We start from the raw sequence: 21019 nt of genomic DNA, 5'->3' as shown, positions 1-21019 counted from the left end.
AATAATATTTCCAAAATTTTCTGTGTTTTATTGCAGTTTTTTTTGCATAATAAAAGCACATACATATATATACAGTGGTACCTCGGTACTCGACCATAATCCGTTCTGAGGTGGTGGTCGAGCACCGATTTGTTCGAACACCGAAACCAATTTTCCCATAAGAAATAATGGAAAGTATGTGTGCACAAGTAAATGTGCGCAAGCAGTACATGATAAAGATAAAGATAAAGATAAAGATAAATAAAGCATTATAAACCATTTTGTATAATTTACTTACGTTTTGGAGAGTGGTTGATGGCATACAGGAATGGATGTGGAGAGGACGGGAGGGAGTCACTCCTTCCATGATGACGCTAGCTAACTGCGACGCGAGGTCGGACACTCGTACACCACGTTCATATTTTGCTATAATTTCCTTCTTCGGTTCAATAGTGGTCCTCATTGTTTTCCTCTTTGCCTTCCCCTTATCACTGTCTTTCTTTGGACCCATTATTAAGGGCTAGAGCAACACGAAAAAGTTTAAATCCGGGAAGAAATACTCGAACAAACGTCTTACTCCGCTGGCGGTCTGAGTTGAACTGGCGCTTACCCGCAGGCCGAGAAGGGCCGAGGAGCGCGTTCGGGTCGGCTCGGCTCGGCTCGGCTCGGCTCGGCTAGTCGAGAACCGAAAATCTGTTCGAGGTCCGATGCATTACCTACTTGAATTTTTTGGTCGAGCACCGATTTGGTCGAGTATAGAGGCGGTCGAGTACCGAGGTACCACTGTATATATAAGTGTGTGTGTGTGTGTGTGTGTGTGTGTATATATTTTTTTTTTCCAACTCCTTTTTTGCTGTGATATCTCGACAGATGTCATCCATATGCTTGAAACTGAGGGAAAGGTAACAGTCAAAGAAGGCACCAGCGAGTTGTTGAAGCTGCCTCTTCGTTGTCACCAATGTCGCAAAGAACTTCCCACTATACCAGCTCTGAAACAACACCTCAAGTCCCATTTTCTTGCTTGACAGAACGACAACATGTTACAAGTTAGTCATTGCGATTGGTTCAGGCCGTACCCCGGTGCTTGTCCATCAGCAGGCTGGGAAAGCCACAATCTCAACATTTACTTGTGAGAATAACAGAGAACATGGATAGATGGAATATGAGACATTTTTCTTGTTCTGGACATAACATGGATTCAAGGATCATGGCACAAGAGTTCACAGACTATCTTACTTCTTTTTTACCCACACATTAGATTTTGATTGTTTAAATTACCATTAATTGTGGATTAAACAAAATATTTACAGTACTACTCAGTAAATGTTGACTTATGTTTTTACCCCTTTTTTTTTAATTTTCTTTTTTTACTAAGTGACATCACACTGTAAGAACATTATTACCATTTGTGTAAGTGTTTAATAGTCCAAACTGGATGTGTGGTCTACCCTACCTACCGTCTATAAGCAACATGAGAGTAGTATTTCAAATCCAGAAACAATTTAAATGCTTAATTTATTTTTAGCGCCCTATAAATAACATTCGCACATACATAATATTACTGTGGATAAAATGAAATGCATATAGAGAACGGCGCGTTGCAATATGTTCACATGTAAAATGTATCACATTAAAAGAAGTTGGCCCGTACGGGGATCGAACCCGCGACCTTGGCGTTATTAGCACCACGCTCTAACCAACTGAGCTAACCGGCCACGCTGATCATCGATGTGACAAATGTTTTAATAAATCATAAAACATGTACTATATTACGGCTTCAGGATTGGGTGTGTTTGGTGAATTGTACTAACCAATTTTCGAGGCAATTGTGTTAAGAAATGGATTGTATAAGTGCCGACATGAGTTCCATATACTCTTGTACAGTAGGTGGCGGTATGCGCCTGAAAGTTGTTTGCTGTCGGCCAAAGATTACGAGGACACCTGCTCGTCGCGGCATTCAGAGTTGTCAGTACAGTTGTAGTCACTTAAAATAAAAGGGGTTCTTAATCGATTACGCCACACAGAACTTTCAATCGATTTGAACATATTAAAGCGAGCTGGCCAAATACTGTATATAGAGGAAATTAAAATTCACATGCATCATAAATACAGCCCAACAGGCCAGTTCACGATTTATTTCTACAGAAAAAAAAACTAGTAAACGATGACGCTTGAGGTCAGACATAAAAGACTGTTTTTCCCAGTCTCCGGGTTTTCGATAAACGGATATGAATGATGAATCACGGTGCAGCAAGCAGGAGAACGCGTGGTTTCTGAACGATAAGGGTCAACCGTCAGTATTTTAAATAATTGCGAAAATTGTTGAGTTCGAGAAGTTATAGTCAGCGTGCCAACGTGTTATGGGTAGTTAAGTTAGCTTGCTAAGACTTGTTGATTTGTGTTGAGCCATGCAAAAATCTAACAGGCTGATCAAGTTTTACTTCTGAAGTGTGACTAAGAAAGCATGACACAAGCAAATAAAAATTAAAGATTTATTTTCATTAAACACACAAAATGAAGTAAACTGTATTGATACATTGCATCCAGGTGAAGACGGGTACAAAATAATTTCAGTAAACACACATGGTAACATGATGTCAATATCAACATTCAGAAGTAGAAAAAATAGCTTATGATTTAGTACCATCTGACAGCTTCTTCAACAGTCTTGAAGTTAATTTGGGAGACTTGCATTAGGCGAGGTCATCTTCTCCGTAGACGTAGCTCCATGTCGTCTTCATCTGGCACCATGAGATGGTCCACTGTGTAGTGGGCGTCGTCGCCAATGTCCTGGAAGAAATACTCCTCGCTCTCGCAGCTCTCATCCCCATCTTTACAGTCTGCACCTTTGCTGTGGGGCACCTCATTGCTTTCTTGACTGTTGCTGTCTTTGGCCTTACTGCTTTCGCTGCTTTCGCTGCTTTCGCTGCTTTCACTGCTGGTGCCTTCGCTTTCCTTGCTGGTTTCACTGCTTTCTTGACTGCTGGTTTCACTGGATTTACTGCTGTCCTTACTTGTGATATCACTGGTTATGCTGGGCTGGATTATGGTTTCTTCGCTGGTGCTCTCACTGCTGTCAGTTACACTTACAGGTGAGGTCTGGACATCGTCGTTTATTTTACTGACCTTGACCGCCTTGATGGTTTCAACACCGGAGCTATAACTGGTCTTACTGGTCTCATTGCTATCTTCACTGACACTCTGACTGCTCTTGTCTGCCTCGTTGCTTTCATGACTTGTGCTGTCAGTTGTTTCACTGCTTTCACTGCTGGTCGCATCGCTACCTATGTTGGTCTGGCTGGCTTCCCCCACAATGGTTCCACTGTTGTAAAGAACTTTATGAACTAATGGAGCTTTGAGAGCAAAACTTATGCCATCGGTTTGGCTTGACCCGCTGCTGGTGCTCTCATTGGACTCGCTGCTATCACTGGCCTCACCGATACCACTGATATTACTCGTCACACTCTCATTGCTTTCAGTACTGGTGGTGTCGTTAGTCACACTGGTTTGAATGGTTTCTTCACTGCTCTCACTGCTGTCAGTCACATCGCTTACCGGTGAGCTCTTGATGGCGTAGCTTACTTCACTGACCTCAAGCGTCTGATGGGTTTCGCTACTGGGGCTGGTAGTGGCCTTACTGGACTCGATGCTTTCATCACTGGCACTCTCGCTGCTGCTTTCGTTGCTTGTACTGTCATGAGTTTCACTTGTTTCACTGCTTTCACTACTGGTGCTGTTGCTGGCCTGATTGGTCTCGCCGCTTTCACTGCTAGTTCCGTCACTATCCTTGCTAGTCTGTCCAGGTTCCTCAATGAGACTCCCGCTTTTGTAAATGACTTTATTCACCAATGAGCTCTTGAGGGTGTAGCTTTTGTCGTTGGTTGGACTTGGTACGTTGCTGTCACTACTGATGCTTTCGTTTGACTCACTGCTATCACTGGCCTTACCATTATCACCGTTGTCACTAGTCACACTTTTATTGCTGTCGTCACTTGTGATGTCACTGATCCTGCTCATCTGAACAGTTTCTTCACTGGTGCTCTCACTGCTGTCTGTTCCATCACTTACCAGTGAAGTCTTCATGGCATAGCTTACTTCTGTGACCTTAACTGTCTGATGGGTTTCACTAGTGGAGCTGGACTTAATACTTTCATCACTGGCACTCTCGCTGCTCATCACTGCCTCATTGCTTTCATTACTTGTACTGTCATGAGTGTCACTTGTTTCGCTGCTTTCACTACTGGTGCTGTTGCTTGCATTGTTGGTCTCACTGCTTTCACTGCTGGTTCCGTCACTACCGTCATTGACACTTCTGTAAATGACTTCATCCACCAATGGGCTCTTGATGTTGTAACTTTTGTTGTCTGTTTGATCTGGTCCATTATTATCATTTCCGGTGGTCTCGTTGGACTCGCTGCTGTCACTATCGGTGGCCTCGCTGATGTTACTGCTCTGATGGGCTTCATCGCTTGAGCTGTCACTGCTGTCGGTCGAATCAGTCACACCTTGGTCATTGATGTCATGGTTTATGTCAGCGGCCTCTTTGCTTTCGCTACTGGTACTCTCATCGGTGCCAATGGCATCAGCTGTGTCGCCAGTGATGCTGCTTGTGTCTCCTTCCTCGCTGGTGGTGTCGCTGATGACAGCTGCGTCCTGTTTTGACTGACTCGCAACTTGGTTGTCAGCATTCACAGAAGCTGGATCCCAACTCTGATGGAGAAAAAAATTAAAAATAAGCCTTTGACAGTAGTTTCATTTCAGCGTGCCACCATGTGGCATGCATGCCCACTGTCAGTGCTGGCTGCATCAATTCCTTTTCAATGCCAAATTGCCTTATAAAAGGTTTACGTAAAATGGATCTCATCCAAGAAAACCTCGGGTGAGACGTGCAGTACTGGCTGTAACAAGGTGCTGCATTACTGACAATATCGAGAAACAGCTTTTTTTTGCCTTTTTCCAGAGTATTTTGTCTCATATCATTTTTCGATTGAAAAAAAAGAACGAAAAACTTTAACATGACAGCGATCCAATGCAAAATAAAAATAATGGATGTATAATTAATTTTCAAAGGATTCAAATTCCTATTGCTAAATAAGAATAAACATGACTTTCAACATTACAATAGGCTAACAACTAAAATAAAGCTAAAAAAAAAAGTTTAGCTAAAACTTAATCACACTTAGTACAATCAATCATTTGAAGATTAAGTCACCTGTTGGTACTGTTGGATGTAATATTGATAGGATTGTGGATCATAGGAATCGCCATTCTGAGCCTGTGAAAAATGACCAGAAAGGTGTTTATGATATTCATTATCATATACAGAATGAATGACATGTTTTTTAAAACATCTTAAAATGGTACCGTCAACAGCACAAAATCATAACCAACTCATGTTTTCAGCATATTACCTGCTGGTAATACTGGTACAAGTACTGCTGATAAGATTGTTGATCAGATGAGCCTCCAGTGTGAGACTGAAATAAATTTAGAGAGAGAAAGAGTAAGTGATACTCTTCTGAATCATTCAAAGCTCATTGTTGTCAGCTGTAGAAAGAAATACCTAACGCATTTGGGGTAAATTACCTGTTGGTGGTATTGGTAGGGGTCACGTTGATAGGATTGTGGATCATAGGAACCTCCTGTTTGAGTCTGAAAGAAATTAACATAGACATTTAATGACAGCCTTAAAATAGCGGGTGAATTTGCTGAAAGGTCTGTTGGTACTCACTTGATGTTGACGATTTTCTTCAGAGCTCTGAAACAAAAAAAGAAGATGAAACCTCAAAATTATGTTTTCAACAGAAGAACAAAATACTGTATATGTATTAATTTACCTGTTGATGGTACTGGTAGGGGTTATGTTGATAGGATTGTGGATCTTTTGAGCCTCCATTCTGAGACTGTAAGATAGAAAGAGGAAGATCTTTCATAATACTCTTTACGGTGGACACAATTATAGCGGGGAGAGTGAATTCTCCTCATCCCCATTCTCATTTTGATGTCCCAAAAAAGAAAGAGTGCAAAATGGCCTCCGTGGAAAGCTCTCAACAGCACATATTAAAAATGTCGATAATCACACGATTTCACCTAAACTTTTTTTTTTTTGGATAAGTGGATTTGTTGTAGATCAAAACCAGATTTTTTTTTTGATGCCTTTTACTGGCCAGAAAAGCATTTCATTATTCCATTACTTTTGATTTTAAATTCATGTTGCTAAAAAATGTAATAGCCAGCTTCCAATTTTACAGGGCAGTGTCCAATTTTATAGGGCAAGTGACAGTGTTTAAAATATCACAATCATTATGACATCAGCCTGTACAAGCTTATTGGTGATTACATAGAAAAAAATACACAAATTTTCTATTTTGGTTTAATTGAGGCTTGGTTTTAAATCACATTTTGGGGAAATCCTGTCACATTGTTACTAGCTGGCTTGAGCTAATAAACAAGATGACATGACAATATTTGCTTTTCATACCCTTTTTTTACTTTGCTGTATTTTTTTATATAATATGGAACATTTTGCACAGTGGTCGACTTTGTAACGTTCAATGAAATTTAAAAAGGAAAAATGTAAAAACACCTACTGTTTCACTTGATTCACTTGACTCTGTGACGCCACTAATTGAAATCTGCCAAAACAAAAAACGAGATACGATAAATAATGTTAAAAATGGTTCAGTAATGGTTGCATCTTTTTTCGATACTAACAAGGCAAAAATGGTAAAATCTGAATGTAATCATATTCAGTGAATTTTTTTACAAAATAAGTACTTACAGGTTTGGCAAATACAGCCCCAATAAGACACAATGTTAATCCGATGACCTTCATTCTGTAATACACATATTTAATTTGAATTACTATGCTCACACTGAGAGATAAAGCAGTTCAGAAGAGAGTCTAACCATTATCATCAGATGACATTTTTCATTATTAATGTTAAAGTTACCTTCAGCTAAAATCAGACGCTTGCATGCAAATTAAAGAAAAGGCAAAAAATGCAAACACATTGAACTGACTGAAAAGATACAAAGTAAGTATTCAATATTACCTGAGAAGAAATAATCAAAGCTTGAAGGATAAATTTTGATCAATCAGACGCCGAGTGAAAAGGTTTCAGAGCTTCAGCTTGTTTGTGACGGCGAACCAGAGAAGCCAGCGCCTATTCGGAGCTGCAAGCTCGTAGTTGGGACAAAGTGTAGGAAACCCCAACAGCTACTGTATATATGCATACCAAATGATGTTTTTAGTTACATCACTTCCTTCCGGATTTCTGCTCAATAGACACGCCAAGGTATATTTGTGCCACAGTGAGCTCAAAACACATTTTGGCGGGATGGTGATGATTACACACAAAAACCACAGACAGACATACCACAAACACATGCGTGTGCACGCACACACTCATTTTCCTTGAAACGACATCCTCCCATTCTTGCACGTCAAACCAAGTCTCATAAAGTATGAAGGAACATTATGTCAAAGCACATTTTTTACTATTCCGGATGTGTAAACCTAAAGTTGGTCCATCGGCAGGCAGGCAAGCAGACAGACAGACAGACAGACAGACAGACAGACAGACACAGACTAGTTAGCAAACTAACTGGCTGGACACAAGTAGACATAGAGATCCTAAAATTCAATTTTCACATTTTATTCCTAAAGGAAGCAGTATCTTTACGTTCTTTTGTTGACTGATTGCTAATATTTAGTGTGTTTTGAGGCAAAGTGATGGCTATATTCTTTAAAAACCATGACCGTCTCTTGGTATATCAAGCATACAGCAGGTGTTCTGTGTTCAGTTAAAAATAAATAAATAAATAGTTGTCCAATCCTTACTAAACATGCGGCACTTTTAAAATATTTCTTAACGCCACATTTTTATAGAGGGGCTGAGCCTCAGCCAATGAGGGGTCAGTGTTTTTATTTAAATATTTCTTTAAATTCGGCAGACCGGATTAAAAAGCTTAAGAGGCCATATATGGCCCCCGGGCCATAGTTTGCCCATGATGACAAGTAATGAAGTGTGTACATATTGTATGGAAATGACCGGAAATACACACGAGCTGTCACAAACAAAAAATGACATATTTTGCTGTTTCATCTGGGGTATCACTATTACCATGTGTACAAACGTAATTGTCAGCTCAGGCATGTTAACAGGCTCTTATGAATGACGAGCGACCAGAATGTTGACCAATAATGACAGCATGTATATGTAGTCTATATCTCCTTTTTTTTTGACTGGAAGTGTAGTTCATCCAAAATATCACTAAAATGCAAATTCCAAAAATACAAGTGAAAGATACAAGTCACAGAAACCAAAGTTCGCTTTACCTTTATCACGGGATTGTTACAGTATAAAAGATACTGTACTGTACTATAGATTTTTTTTTTTCTTTTTAAATGTAGCTGACCTCCAAAATGGGAGCGATATGGTAACGGGGGTTATTCTGAATGAGAGCAGGACGAGATGGGTGTCAGCGGGCTGGAACGGGAAAGGTTTTTTTTTTTCTTTCTTTATACTATGGTCTGGTATTTTACTGGATAGCATGACATTTTTGTGCTAGGAGTCAATAATATAACAAACAAAAAGTAATTTAAAATGGAGCTTTTGTATGTATAATATCGTTCTGATGAATTATTTGCTTTTTTCCATCTTGACATGAGACTAAATGATAATTTTGTTATGTAAGACATCGCATTTTTTCAAACGCCTAGAAACCCATTGCAAATAAGATAGTTTTGTAACGATGTAACCATACTCTGTTTTTGGAACTACATGACTGGTCTGTGGAAATAAGATATGTACAGTATGATAGCTAAATAAGGAGGTCTACGTTTCCTGCCTGAGGCCGGTAAAAGTTTCCTGGCTGTCCATATATGGTCTAGCTTTAAATAAAACTCAAGAATTCCTTGTTTAACCTCCTTGGAAATTGGCTATGCACAAGAAACATGTAATTAGGCTGGGGATGTTCACTCAAGTCTGGAGCACTTTGCAAACCACAGCCGCCACTCGGTGTCCTGCTTTAGAAAGGGGCGGAGTGAGCCGAGGTTGATTGATGCTTGTTGTGGCACGCAGACATGCGGTTTACTATGTCTGTGTGTTTGCCCTGTGGTTCTGTGAAGTTGTGTGATACACTGACCTTCACAGTCAAGAATACTGTGAATATACACAAGGGAAATAACTTGATGCAAGTGAACTATTGCTGCAGATTTAGCTTGCTCAACATCACTCATTGGTTCTCGAGAAAAGTTAAATCTTTGCAGAACACTGGCATTCCAGCTACTGCATCATTACAGTATATAAGTTGTTTTGGAAAAGTAAATCCATACTGTCATGATCCATGTGAAGGTTGATTTTGGTTTTGTTATGTTTTCCTTGTGACCTTTTTGCCAATGTCTTATTAATCTTGATTTTGGCCACCAGTTCTTGTCAACCAGTCCCCTGTGTTACTGTGTTATCCAGTCAGCTTCCTCGTGGCTCTTTTTTTCTTTTCCAGGTGTTCCTTGTTGGCTTGATAGTTGGTTTGTGCACAAATGTTGTGTTTTTATCTGTTCTTGTTGGCTCATGTTTTTTTTTTTCCCTGACATTGGTACATCTTGGTGTTTTTTTTTAAGGTTATGCCTCCTCCATGACAATACAGTATACTAGGCAGGGCAGAAAATCAATTGAATTTTGAATGGCAGCCCTCTGTACTGAAATCACTGAATAAATAAATAAATAAATAAATAAATAAATAAATAAATATAAATAGATGACCTCAAATACCACAAGCATCTTTGATGCAGTATTGCTCATTGTCAGTTGACATTGTATGTTTTGATGAGTAAAATAAATAACATGAATTTGGACAAATATATGAGGAATTGCATTAAAAACGTGTAGTAGTAACTGCACAGAGATTGTCAATGTAGCACACACCCCAACTGCTTATCCATCTATTTTTTATCCAAATGTGCATTTTTTAACATTGCTTGAAGTATACAGTCCTATGGTTAAGCGTTTAAACCAGTGAGGTCAAATGTACGGCCCACGAGGAAGTTTAATCCACCACACAAGATGATTCTGTGAAGCACTCAAAAATATCAGGAGCAAACCCATTGGTCCGCTGTTTATAATACTGTAATGCCCTTGCGTGTGTTAAAAGATTCACTCAGTCATGGTTCTGTTCGATCTCTTCTTTTATTGAAAGAAAAATGTAAAAAACAGTTAACAAGTACATAATCCCAAAATGCTGTCAACCACAATCTTGTGCTCAATAAAAACTGACAGTCTCCATGCGCAGCCTTCCTACATTACAATTCACAAAACATTCGTACTTTTACAAGCAATGCGAAGATCTGCAGAGCAATTTATAAATTAGAAAAAAAGATTAACAAGCGTGTTGTCCCAAGATGCTGTCAGCCACAACTCAAATTAGTGCTCGATAGCGACTGATTCAGTCCTTTCGCAGGCTTCCTCTATCTTAGCAACAGCTGTTACAATATGCAAAAGTTCTTACTTTAACTAGAAATGTGAAACTAGAAATGTGAAATGTGCTGCAACTCACAAGCTGAAGTAACCAGTGCCCACATTTGCACCAAATAGCTTGCTCATTGCTTCACTGACAGAAAGTGGAACATTTGTATTAGAGTTGGCATTTAGCTCTGTTGTGCTACTGCTCAGTGCAGGTAAATATCGCCATGGAGAGATTCCCAATGGGTGGGGGTCACCATCTGGGCCATATCCAAATATTTAGCTTTGGTCCTTATTTGTATTATTAACAATCAGTATTCTATCTTTTATTAAATTGACTTTATTTACAGCTCACCTGTTAGCACATAACGTGAATGTATTGACATGATGTCAACGCTTCTTCTTCATGAATTTTTTTTAACATACAGTTTATCATTACGTGGATGACATCCAATGTCCAGGGTGGGACACTACAGCACCATTTGATTTTGTTCAAGTCTTTGCAGTTCACAAAGTTGTACAGCCACAGATTTTGATTGGGGCATTTCCATTCCCTTCTATATTTGTCTTTCATTGTATTTCATTGTTTATTTACTATGGGTCATATAGAAAATATGTGTATTTTGAACAAATGGAAAATAGAAACGTTCCATTCATTTCGTGCAAGTTAAGAAAACATGCTATATTTTGATACATATGCGACCCAAAAAGAAGTTAACAGCAAGTGAACTTCATCTTCATTTTTTTTTATTTTTGTCTACCTTTCAAGAATATGTTCACAGTTGACCACTGCTATTTGGGGGCTATTTGAGTTCACGAAGTGTGCAGAGCAAAAATCTACATATTATTAACACTAATTGTTTTTGTCTATACAGTACAGCATGATTTTACCTGTCTGGCCCACTTGAGTATAGATTTTCCTCAATGCGACCCCTGAGCCAAAATGAGTTTGACACCCTTGGTTTAAACTGTTTGAGTAATGTGTCTCTGTTGGGTACAGTAAATAATCACATTCTGCTGAAATGTAAAAAACTAAACAAAAAAAGAAAAACATGCAAGCACAGAGATAACATGCAATCCTAACACAGGAAGGCTGATGCTAACCACTAAGACACCGTACTGCCTAATACGGTGACAAAACTACAAACATTTGCCAGGTTCTTTTTTAGTGACTATAGACAAGGTCTGAAAAGTAACAAAATCTGATTCTATTCTATGGAAAAAGGCTTGGGGTCATTTTCACAACTTTCATAACCTGCTCTTTTTACATTATACTGTTTGTTGGTATGGCCAGTGTCTGGTGGCTTTTTTTGAGGAGTAAAGGCATAGAAAATGGTGACATCCAAGATCCTTTATTGGGGGATAAATGTCAACTAAAATGGGGTGTGACTTTTGGTTGTTTTACAACAGAACCGTTATGTCTAGTTTTGAGTGCTGGAAGGCCATGAAAGAGAAAAAACAAACTTGGTTTATTGCATTTCTCTCATGTGGTATGGTTGCGGAAAGGTGGAATATGGCTTTCGGCAGCCCTTGCTTGACTCCCAAGTGGTCTTTTTTCAGCCATTTCTTCAGGCCTAATGGCATCTTATTTTTGAAGTCATGGTTTGTGGTGCCCTTTTCTTGAGCCAACATTCAGCAAAAAGGTTGAGTCTGGGCCCAGGGACCTTAATTTGACCTGGGAAGTTGGACTTTGTTTTCAGTGACATACAGTTTTCACCCCCCTCAGCTACATGCCTAGCACATATCAAAGATTGCGATTGCACTAATAGCAGTAGATAAATAATACTGCCATGGCTTAATCTGCTATTTCATGGATGGGCAGTTAACTTATACACTGCTAATGATGGTTATAGACGTCAAAGATCCATTTTTAATCAGCTGGCAGTGAATGAGTTAATTGTCACATACAACAGCTAGTAAAATGTGTTCTCTGCACTGAAATCAACTTTACAGAGCAGTGGGTGGCTCTTTACTGCGTGGGGAACCAAACCCAGACCTTGTGTCAGCGTCTTGGTCAAAGGAACCGGCCGGAAATGACAATCCATGTTTTTGGAATGTGGGAGAAGGCTGGGGCACCCGGAGAAAATCCACAGAGGCGTGGATAGAGCATGGAAACTCAACACTGAAAGGCCAAAAAGTCAAGTGTTCAGCAGTTGGAACACTGGAATTGAACCAACCACTCTGCCACCATGCTGCCATGTTGTGGAAAAAGAGTTGAAATGTACTCTTTCAATGTGGTCACTGCAAAAGTGAGCTTTTTTTTCTTTGATGACAAATGTTACTGCATCCATTTTTTTTCATTAAAACGAAAAGATTTTAAAAAATTAAACTTGCAGAATCCCAATTTACTTTCTCCAGATTGGCTAGCGATGCAAGATTTTAATGCATATTTCATTTGCTGTCCAGTGATGGCTTCGTATATTTCTCCCAGTCCAAATGTTCTGGGTTTGAATCCCAGTTTAAGACCTCTATTGCAGAGTTTGATCGGAGGATAATGCGATTCTGTGAAGGGTTGTTTTTCTGAGCCCTGGGACTGAAAACCTGCCCAGGGTGTACCCCATCTCTTTCTCAAAGTAATTCCGACAGAAAATCTAGAAAATGAATGCACGGGGCGCAGCATTTTGTTCTTTCTTTCCCCTGAGGCCCCAACCCGTTTGTAATCAAAGTGAAGGCCCGGTGACCGACCCATTGTATGAGTGGCGTGTTTGCTGGTCATGTTTGTAGAGTATGATCCCGGTCTAGAATACAAAAGGACTTCTACCTAGGTTGAGCAGAGGCACATCCTCATGCTTGTGCAAGATTCCCATTACTCCTCCAGCAACATACTGCAGGTATTTCATTATTGCGCCGTAAGTTTCATTCTCATGTTGATGATTTGGGAATGAAATTGCTCTCTCTGTTTAGTTTGCATTTGTTGTATCAGACGCTGGTATGCTCGCATTGAGCCCTATATTATCCAAAGGTGAGTGTTGACTATTTTTCTTCAGATATTTTGAGATTTCTGTTTTCACCAATAGGTAATGGATGCTGCTGTTACATAAATTGCAAGTCAAATGTCTAGACAATATCTGTGAAAATATGCATGCTGATATATATGAAGTGTCTGAGATTGAGTCAAGTGTGTACTCGTCACATAATGAAGAATCCTTCTCACCGGTGCAATAGTTGTATATTATTCACACTGTTTATGTAGCCCATATATCAATGTGGCAGACATTCCTTCAGACAGACATTTAACTGTAATTGCAGCTTGAAGAAAGCCCGTTTATCACCAGAATCAATCCGGTTTAAAGATGCTGTCAATTTAATAATGCCACAAATGAAAGCTCTAAAATTACAGTCTGTCTAGACTTGGGACTGGCAAAGTATGGCCCGTGGGTTACTTAGAGCTCACTCTTTAATTTTTAGTCCATCCTGACAATTATTTACATTACCAAGAACCCTTTGCATTTGTTTTGTCAGTGAAGCTAATTCCCCATAGAATTGGTTAATTGAAATACATTCATTCATTTTAAAGAATTTTCTATTAATCATTCATCTTTTTTAAAACAATGGCCAGTTTCTTTATTGTCAAAGGAAAATTATGAGGAAAACGGATTTACCATTAATTGATTACTTGTAAATAATGTAAGATACAAAAATGTATTTAACAGCGCCTGATCAATGATGGAATTGATCAGCTGTGCAATTATTGTGTGGTATGAATGTTTTGATAGGCATCATTATGCATTTTTTTTGCACTGCTGTTGATTTTATAGTTACATGAATGTTTGCTGCAGCATCTGTTCCTTATTTTCAGTATTTACTTTGTGCTGTAAAGTAATCAAATTGCAAAATGAATGTTTATGTTATTTAATATTTATATAATATTTACATGAATATTCAGTAAAAACAAAAATGTATTTAATTAGACATACTCTTCCATCTCATGATCGGATTGGTGGTTGGTTAAGGGTTATTTTCAAACTTAAAGATCGATGATTTTTATCAGCTCCAAATATCCTGATTGTATAAAGCCTAGTTTTTTTTAAAAAATAAATTAACGATCAAGCCAATTTTAAAAGTGATGTTTATCGGCAATATCTAAAAGAAAAAAAAAACAATCAACAAAAAAAAAAGATAATTATCATTTTAAATATTTTTTGTAAATTCACACATTTTTATAAAATATTTACATGTCACAACCATGTCTTTACTTGATCTTCATGGGTTAACTGGACCAAACCATAGAAGGCTTCTTTGGTTCCCATGAACTGAGCCTCTAATGTCTGCTTTGCTTCTGCTTTGCAACAACAACAAAAAGTGACTGTGGACTTAGTCTTTTTTTTCCAGTCTAGTTGCCGCTTCATGTTTACTTTAGCTTTGAAAGTGACTTGAGGTGAAGCAGAGGCTTGCCACCATAATGATGGGGAATGTCTTTGTGCACAAATCAAATCAAATGTGTGGAAGCCAAAATATTTTGAGAGTTTTGGTGCATCTCTGCAGTTTATTGCTTAGATTGCCTTAAATAATTTGATTGTCTTTGTGCCAGTAGTGATTGATGGATATGTACGTGTGTATTTTCCTAAACGTTTTGGTTTATTGTTCCAGGCATGAGGGCCTGCATAATATTTATATGCCTACTGGCTACAGCATCCCCTTCATCCGTGAGTAGAAAAGTCATTAATGCAGACCATTAAATGACATTTGGATATAGAAAGGTTTACATGCAAAATTCCATACAGGTAGAAAATAATCATCATGGAAAACATAGGACTTCCCACAAGGCCAAAGACAAGGTAAAGCCTTCTCCTAATGATCTGTTTTGTTGAAAACATTATTTACAATTGTATTTTTTTCCTCCCTCTAATGAGGACATTGTCATTGAGGATGCCAACAAGGCACCAGTCTTACCCACTTTAGTGGCTGTCAAAGCCAGCAACCAGGAGCAGGAAGAAATGGAAGCAAGTGCAGAAGGCAATGCTCCCACTGAGAAAAAGAGCAATGAATTTGAGAAGACAAAGGATAAAAGTGGGGCAGTCTTGCTGATTGACGATGAACTGGTGGACCTTCTTGAGAAGGAAGCAGAAGAAGAGGAAGAAGCAGAACACCAAGAGATGGATGAAGAAGTGAACACAGGTGTAGATGAAGAGGAGTTTAGACAAACAGAAGAAGTACAGGAAGAGAAAGTGGTAATGATGCGAGATGAACGCATCAAAAATGCGAGCATGGAAAGTGGTGAAATGGCGAAAGAAAGCAAAGTGTCAGAAGTGAAGCTGAACATCAAGAAAAATGAGGAGGAATCTTCAGAAGCAAACATTGCCTTTATGGAAGAATCTGAAGGCAGCACAGAGTCCAAGATAGTGTCCAATCATGACTATGCTGGCGATAGTGCAATTGTACCACCTCTACTAGATGACAAAAAGTCTTTGTCTACATCAGATATCAAAAAGAATCAATTTACTATTGGAGTCATACAAGATGATGTTGTGAAAAACATCAAAGAAACAGAAAAACAAGAAGCATCACGTCAGGATGAAATTGAAGACAACAAGGCCAAAAACTCAGACACACAGCTGGCTGGAAAGAACGAGGAGAAAAGTCATGATGAAAGTGGAGGTAATGCCAGCGGAAAGGCAAGGAGACCAAAGAAGACCCAAAGAACAAGGAAGCACTTACCACAAAGGCAGGAAAAACAAGATGACCAGGAACAGAGCCAAGAGGCGCCTCAAGAAATGGGCGGAGGACACAATAACAGCACAGTCCAGAAGGCAAAGAGGAGAAGAGCAGGACAATGGGTATGGCACACATAAGAAAACCTCCACACAAGAAATTCTGTGATGCTCTCATTAAAAGAAAAAAAAAATCATTCTGGCCTCAAATATCTCCAACCTAAAGAAACATATAACGTCTATCAGTGATTCTGATTTAGTACCAGTACTATTTTGTACTACAATTTGTGCCTCATGTTACAGTGATTTCAACATTTTTAAAAATACAATACTTCAGTCACAGCATCAATGACATTAAAGTGCAGTTTATTTTCAAACATTTATATTTCTATTTAACTTGTTTTAATAATAAAAAAAAATGCATTAGCATTAGCGTACAAGCGAATACCATCTCAAGTCAACGAACACTGGCTCCAGTTTAGTCCACACATACATAATGTTATATGTACACATGCATTAGTGTCCTTGTAAGACAATGTGTAAGATTTACACCGTTTTTCCTTAAAAAGGGAATTAATTAAATGATTATAAATTTCTTACAAATGAATGTGTTCCTAATGACCAACAGTATGTTTTAAATGTAATTGTAGGTCTTGTTATCATTGAATTATATTACATGGGGGGTGGCACTGCTCCGGAGGCTGCCACATCTGTTATAGCTACAGACAATGGTAAATGCAGCACCTCCTGCTGTCTGTAATGAAAAATTGACTAAATCTTACACATTGTCCCTTTAAAGTCACTTAGTGCATGTCAACAACTTTTCCCCTTCTTCTTCTTCTTCTTAACTAGCACATTTTTGGCTTAACTGCCCCCTACTGGTTCCAAATTGAGCACCTAAAACTGAGCCACTATAGTGACAGGTTATGCTCCTGGGTATTACAGCAATTTTGCTATTTCAGAAGTTCTTTCCTTATTTTGGGAAGCTTCATGTACTAATATTGTGTTGTTGAGCCGTATATTAAGACACTTTTTTTTTTGCATGTGTCTTGTCCCGCACAAAGAACTGTTGTGTTTTTTCCACTTTGCAATAATTGAACTTGACTTTATTTCTGTAGCTTTACTCTTTGAAAACACAAACAAGACACCAATGGACAGGAAACAGAAAAGTGTTTTCTGGATGATACTGTCACCTAGTGGCGTTTTATTAATATTACTGGATTGAATGCGTTGATGTACTAATACTCACTGAACAGTTGAAGTCGGATGAGATTGGATGACGTTTCACGAGAAGCATTTTGAGTTTGGTTTTCATCTGAAGTGCAACTGTTTGTTTGCACCTTCCTCTGACATCCCCCTTTCAATACTTCATTGGTTTTATGTGTGTGCTGTGCTACGCCAATTTCAACAGTTTGTGAGTTTGGCTCGAGGGCTTATTATAAGTGATGAATTTGTGAGAAAAAATATGTTGAAATTTAAGATTACATCTTTTGGCTCATGGTTTTTGCCTCCAGGCGATAAACGTTTCAATCTTCAGTGATCCTCTAATCATTTTAATGAAAATGCTCAGAATAAAAAGTCAATGATTACTGAGTTATTTTCATTTTAGTACATTATTTAGAGGGCCGAGAGAGTTTGCCGATTAGAAGGTACTTAATCCATGTTAAAGGGGTAGTAAATTGCACAGCTTTGTACTCGCTAAACATGACTCCGAAATATTCCAACAATAGAACAAAACAATGATTGGATTTAAATGTCAAACAGATTAGACAACATTTAACGGCTCACAAGAATACGAATTCAGTATAATAGAAGTGATTTAAGTAAATCCTAAAAAAATAGACATGGAATATGAATCATTCAAATGGATGCTAACATGAGCAAATTCATTATCTTCAAGTTTTTTTTTTTGTTTTTTGTTTTTCCTACGGTGAAATTACACAGACCATGCGGCTAAGGGGTCCATCACCATTCTGGTTCGTCATGTTTTTATTCTCTCATCTGCTGCCCTCAAGTGGGGGGAAGTTATTACTTGTGTCTGAAGTAAAGTTTTTTCTTTTAAACTTTGTTATTATTTTTCTCAAACATTTCCTGCACTAAAATTGATCTATTTAGAAGCTGATTAAACATTCACAACTCTTTATATGTTTTTTTTTTTTTTTTGCAAGCATTTGAAGGTTTCTCTTCATTTCATCCTACAGGGCCCTTTAGTAGGAGTGAACCCAGTGCAGATAAGGGCCAAGGTGGATCTCTACCCAAGTTCCAGGACCTCTCTTCCCCCAGAAGCCCCTCCTGGTTGGTGTCTGCTTAATGCAGCAGCATTCTCAACAATTGACTCAATCACTAAACCAACAGTCTCGCAATCTGCTGACTGGCGTATTTAATTAAAACTTCAGCATGAGCGGAGCCATTCTTGCTTCATGGCCGCAAGCAAAACACAGCTCTGCCAGCTTAAGGACTGAATGCAGACAGATCAGGTTGAATTCAGTCACTGTAGAAGCTTGAAGGCAGATGGAATGCAGAGGACGGTGTGTTTTAGTGACAGCTCACTGGTTTTTCAACAATCACTGAAACATAGCAAATTAGTCATGGAATAAGCGTGCTGACGTGGAGTCAGGTGTATTTAATAATATGTTGTATTTGTTTCAGATCCATGTGATAGCTTCCGCTGCAAGCGTGGAAAAGTGTGCAAACTCGATGAAGATAACAAGCCAAATTGTGTGTGCCAGGACCCCGCAGAATGTCCCCCCAGTCTCAATTATTTTGATCATGTAAGTCTGAATTTACAGCACACAACAGTAACAATAGTTGTGTTGGCTGATGAACAAAACAATTGTCTAATTTGCTAATCCTGCTTTGTTCTATAGGTTTGTGGGACAGACAACAAGACATACAACACTTCATGTGAACTCTTTGCCACTAAATGCAATCTGGAAGGCACCAAGAAGGCACACAGACTACATCTGGACTACACAGGACCGTGCAAATGTGAGGGCATGTGAACACTTCACTTCAATACTGATTTAGTAAAAAACAACATGACCTTGAGCTCGCTTATTTGTGTCTTGCTTAGTGATACCTCCATGTGTGCACACCGAGCTGGTCCAGTTCCCGCTGCGAATGAGGGATTGGCTAAAAAATGTACTTCTGCAGCTATATGAACATGACTCCATTTCCTCGGGCTACCTCACTTCCAAGCAAAGATTCAGAGTGCGTTAAAGTTTTATGATACTCAAATTCCTCTATTTGTATGTCTATAGAAACTGAGTATATCTATATACTGACTGTCTGTCTGTCTGTCTGTCTGTCTGTCTGTCTGTCTGTCTGTCTGTCTGTCTATCTATCTATCTATCTATCTATCTATCTATCTATCTATCTATCTATCTATCTATCTATCTATCTATCTATCTATCCATAATTCATATTTTTGTCAGCAACTCAAAGTGATATCCCCACCTGATCTCATTAAAAGGCATGGATCATACATGAACATGGAGTTTTTTGGTCTGTTTTATAGGTGAAGAAAATCTTTGAGAGCGAGAGACGTCTTCATGCCGGTAATCACTCTGCCGAATTACTGGCCCAAGACTTTGAGAAGAACTACAATATGTACATTTATCCCGTGCATTGGCAATTTGCTCAACTAGACCAACATCCCTCTGACAGGTCAGTTAAGGAACAGGTCAGACGCTGGAACTGGAACCGTAGAGGTATATCTGGGTGTTTGTTATCCACAACTCGAGATGATAGATTTTGTATCATCGTCTGGTTTATACGGTGGCAGAGAAATGCACTGCAACCAGCTGTATCGGTTGGCGACACACACTCACTGACAGACGAACTCAAAGATTGAATGTCGCTCTCTCCTGTCCAGAGTCTTGTCCCATTCAGAACTGGCCCCGCTGAGGGTCCCTCTGGTTCCAATGGAGCACTGCACATCTCGCTTCTTTCAGGAGTGCGATGCCGACAAGGACAAGCAGGTGTCCCTTACTGAGTGGACTTCCTGTTTTGGCATCAAGAATAGTAAGACCACACGACGCATGACATGTTCAATCTTGAATTGATAAACAAGGTCATTTGCAGAAGCACTTGTTTGGATCCTCACGATGAGTTATTAATTACAAAAATTCATTTTTTGTATGACCGATCTCAGAACTTGATGTGAGTTATTTGCAAATTTCAAACCATTAATGTCTTTAATTTGATCTTTCCACAGATGACATTGATGTCAACCTTCTTTTCTAAGCTCAACATCACTTGTCACAACATGGCAACTGCTCCAACAATACAACTAACATGGTCCCTGAGTTGTTCTATGGACACAATTTTTTAGATGTACCTTTTAGCCAAGTTAATGATTAATTAGGGGATAGGCTAGACCTCTTTGTTTTCCTCTAAATTTGGACACATTTGTGATAAATCTAGTCATTTAGCTGTGACGGCAAACTAGGAAAAACCATTATCTGTTCTGGCATAACCATGCTTTAGTGCAGAACAGTTTCTAAAGCAGTCATACAGTATGTGCCAGCCCCACAATAATTGAAATTAGACCAAAATCTGCACAAATTTCAACATTTTGTTGAAATCTGTTATAACAGCAACTACAATTTTCTTTACTTCTTGTATTCTTTATATTTTCTACATGTGAATCTATTCTATATTTTAGATGCCACTGCTTGGATGAGATTTTGAAATACAAAATCTAGAATTAAATCTGTTTTTTGTGCTTTTCAATCTGGGTAAACATTTTGTGGAGAATGTTGTTGCTCGGTGTGCTGTAGCAGGCTTCGTAATCTTTTTTGCTTTTGAATAGGTCCTTTGGCAGATTCTGTTACATTGGAAAATTGTTTCTGAACGTGTTACTTACCTTTCCTTAAAAGATGTTTGTGTTTGCATCCTGTATCATTAAAAACACAAGGGAACACC

General features: G+C 38.8%; 3 protein-coding genes and 1 non-coding gene across 8 annotated transcripts in view; 2 read left to right on the top strand and 2 right to left on the bottom strand.

The window, feature by feature from the left end:
- aptx (aprataxin) overlaps positions 1 to 1640 on the top strand; it is a 5579-nt gene extending 3939 nt beyond the window's left edge. For all 3 annotated transcript variants that reach the window (XM_088418819.1, XM_088418818.1, XM_088418820.1), the window contains one exon: positions 850 to 1640. In XM_088418819.1, the coding sequence (XP_088274945.1) occupies positions 850 to 1004 (155 nt within the window). In that variant the 3' untranslated portion in view covers positions 1005 to 1640. The remainder of the gene's footprint in view (positions 1 to 849) is intronic.
- LOC148421158 (uncharacterized) overlaps positions 1 to 21019 on the top strand; it is a 24868-nt gene extending 3849 nt beyond the window's left edge. Inside the window, exons 1-12 of one of the 3 annotated variants that reach the window (XM_088418812.1) lie at positions 13137 to 13273; positions 13347 to 13404; positions 15033 to 15088; positions 15167 to 15220; positions 15296 to 16219; positions 18295 to 18388; positions 18743 to 18864; positions 18961 to 19081; positions 19167 to 19303; positions 19611 to 19759; positions 19968 to 20116; positions 20310 to 21019. In XM_088418812.1, the coding sequence (XP_088274938.1) occupies positions 13229 to 13273; positions 13347 to 13404; positions 15033 to 15088; positions 15167 to 15220; positions 15296 to 16219; positions 18295 to 18388; positions 18743 to 18864; positions 18961 to 19081; positions 19167 to 19303; positions 19611 to 19759; positions 19968 to 20116; positions 20310 to 20338 (1938 nt within the window). In that variant the 5' untranslated portion in view covers positions 13137 to 13228 and the 3' untranslated portion in view covers positions 20339 to 21019. Of the gene's footprint in view, positions 1 to 13136; positions 13274 to 13346; positions 13405 to 15032; positions 15089 to 15166; positions 15221 to 15295; positions 16220 to 18294; positions 18389 to 18742; positions 18865 to 18960; positions 19082 to 19166; positions 19304 to 19610; positions 19760 to 19967; positions 20117 to 20309 lie in introns of those variants that run through there. The other 2 variants (XM_088418814.1, XM_088418815.1) reach the window with 2 other exon arrangements.
- On the bottom strand, positions 1621 to 1694 carry trnai-aau (transfer RNA isoleucine (anticodon AAU)). The gene has a single exon. It is a non-coding gene; the product is annotated as a tRNA-Ile (tRNA).
- LOC148421159 (uncharacterized) lies at positions 2560 to 6814 on the bottom strand. The gene is made up of 8 exons (XM_088420020.1): positions 6761 to 6814; positions 6570 to 6614; positions 5817 to 5882; positions 5711 to 5737; positions 5566 to 5631; positions 5391 to 5456; positions 5192 to 5254; positions 2560 to 4689 (listed from the first exon to the last, which is right to left on the bottom strand). Exons 1-8 carry the CDS (start codon positions 6812 to 6814, stop codon positions 2683 to 2685), a joined length of 2394 nt encoding a protein of 797 aa, XP_088276146.1. The 3' UTR covers positions 2560 to 2682.

The sequence above is a fragment of the Hippichthys cyanospilos genome, chromosome 7, assembly GCF_059441005.1.
Source record: "Hippichthys cyanospilos isolate Australia breed blue-spotted pipefish chromosome 7, RoL_Hcya_1.0, whole genome shotgun sequence".
Classification (NCBI taxonomy): domain Eukaryota; kingdom Metazoa; phylum Chordata; class Actinopteri; order Syngnathiformes; family Syngnathidae; genus Hippichthys; species Hippichthys cyanospilos.
Note: the sequence above shows the minus strand (reverse complement) of the source record. Positions and strands in the feature narration are given on the sequence as shown.

Bases quoted from the DNA above. Each gene is read 5' to 3' on its own strand.
- LOC148421159 (XM_088420020.1), bottom strand. From the start codon at position 6,814: ATGAAGGTCATCGGATTAACATTGTGTCTTATTGGGGCTGTATTTGCC. The intron at 5,738-5,816 runs GTAAATTAATAC...TTTTTGTTTCAG, and splicing joins CCTACCAGTACCATCAACAG to AGCTCTGAAGAAAATCGTCA. The intron at 4,690-5,191 runs GTGACTTAATCT...TTTCTCCATCAG, and splicing joins ACATCCAACAGTACCAACAG to AGTTGGGATCCAGCTTCTGT.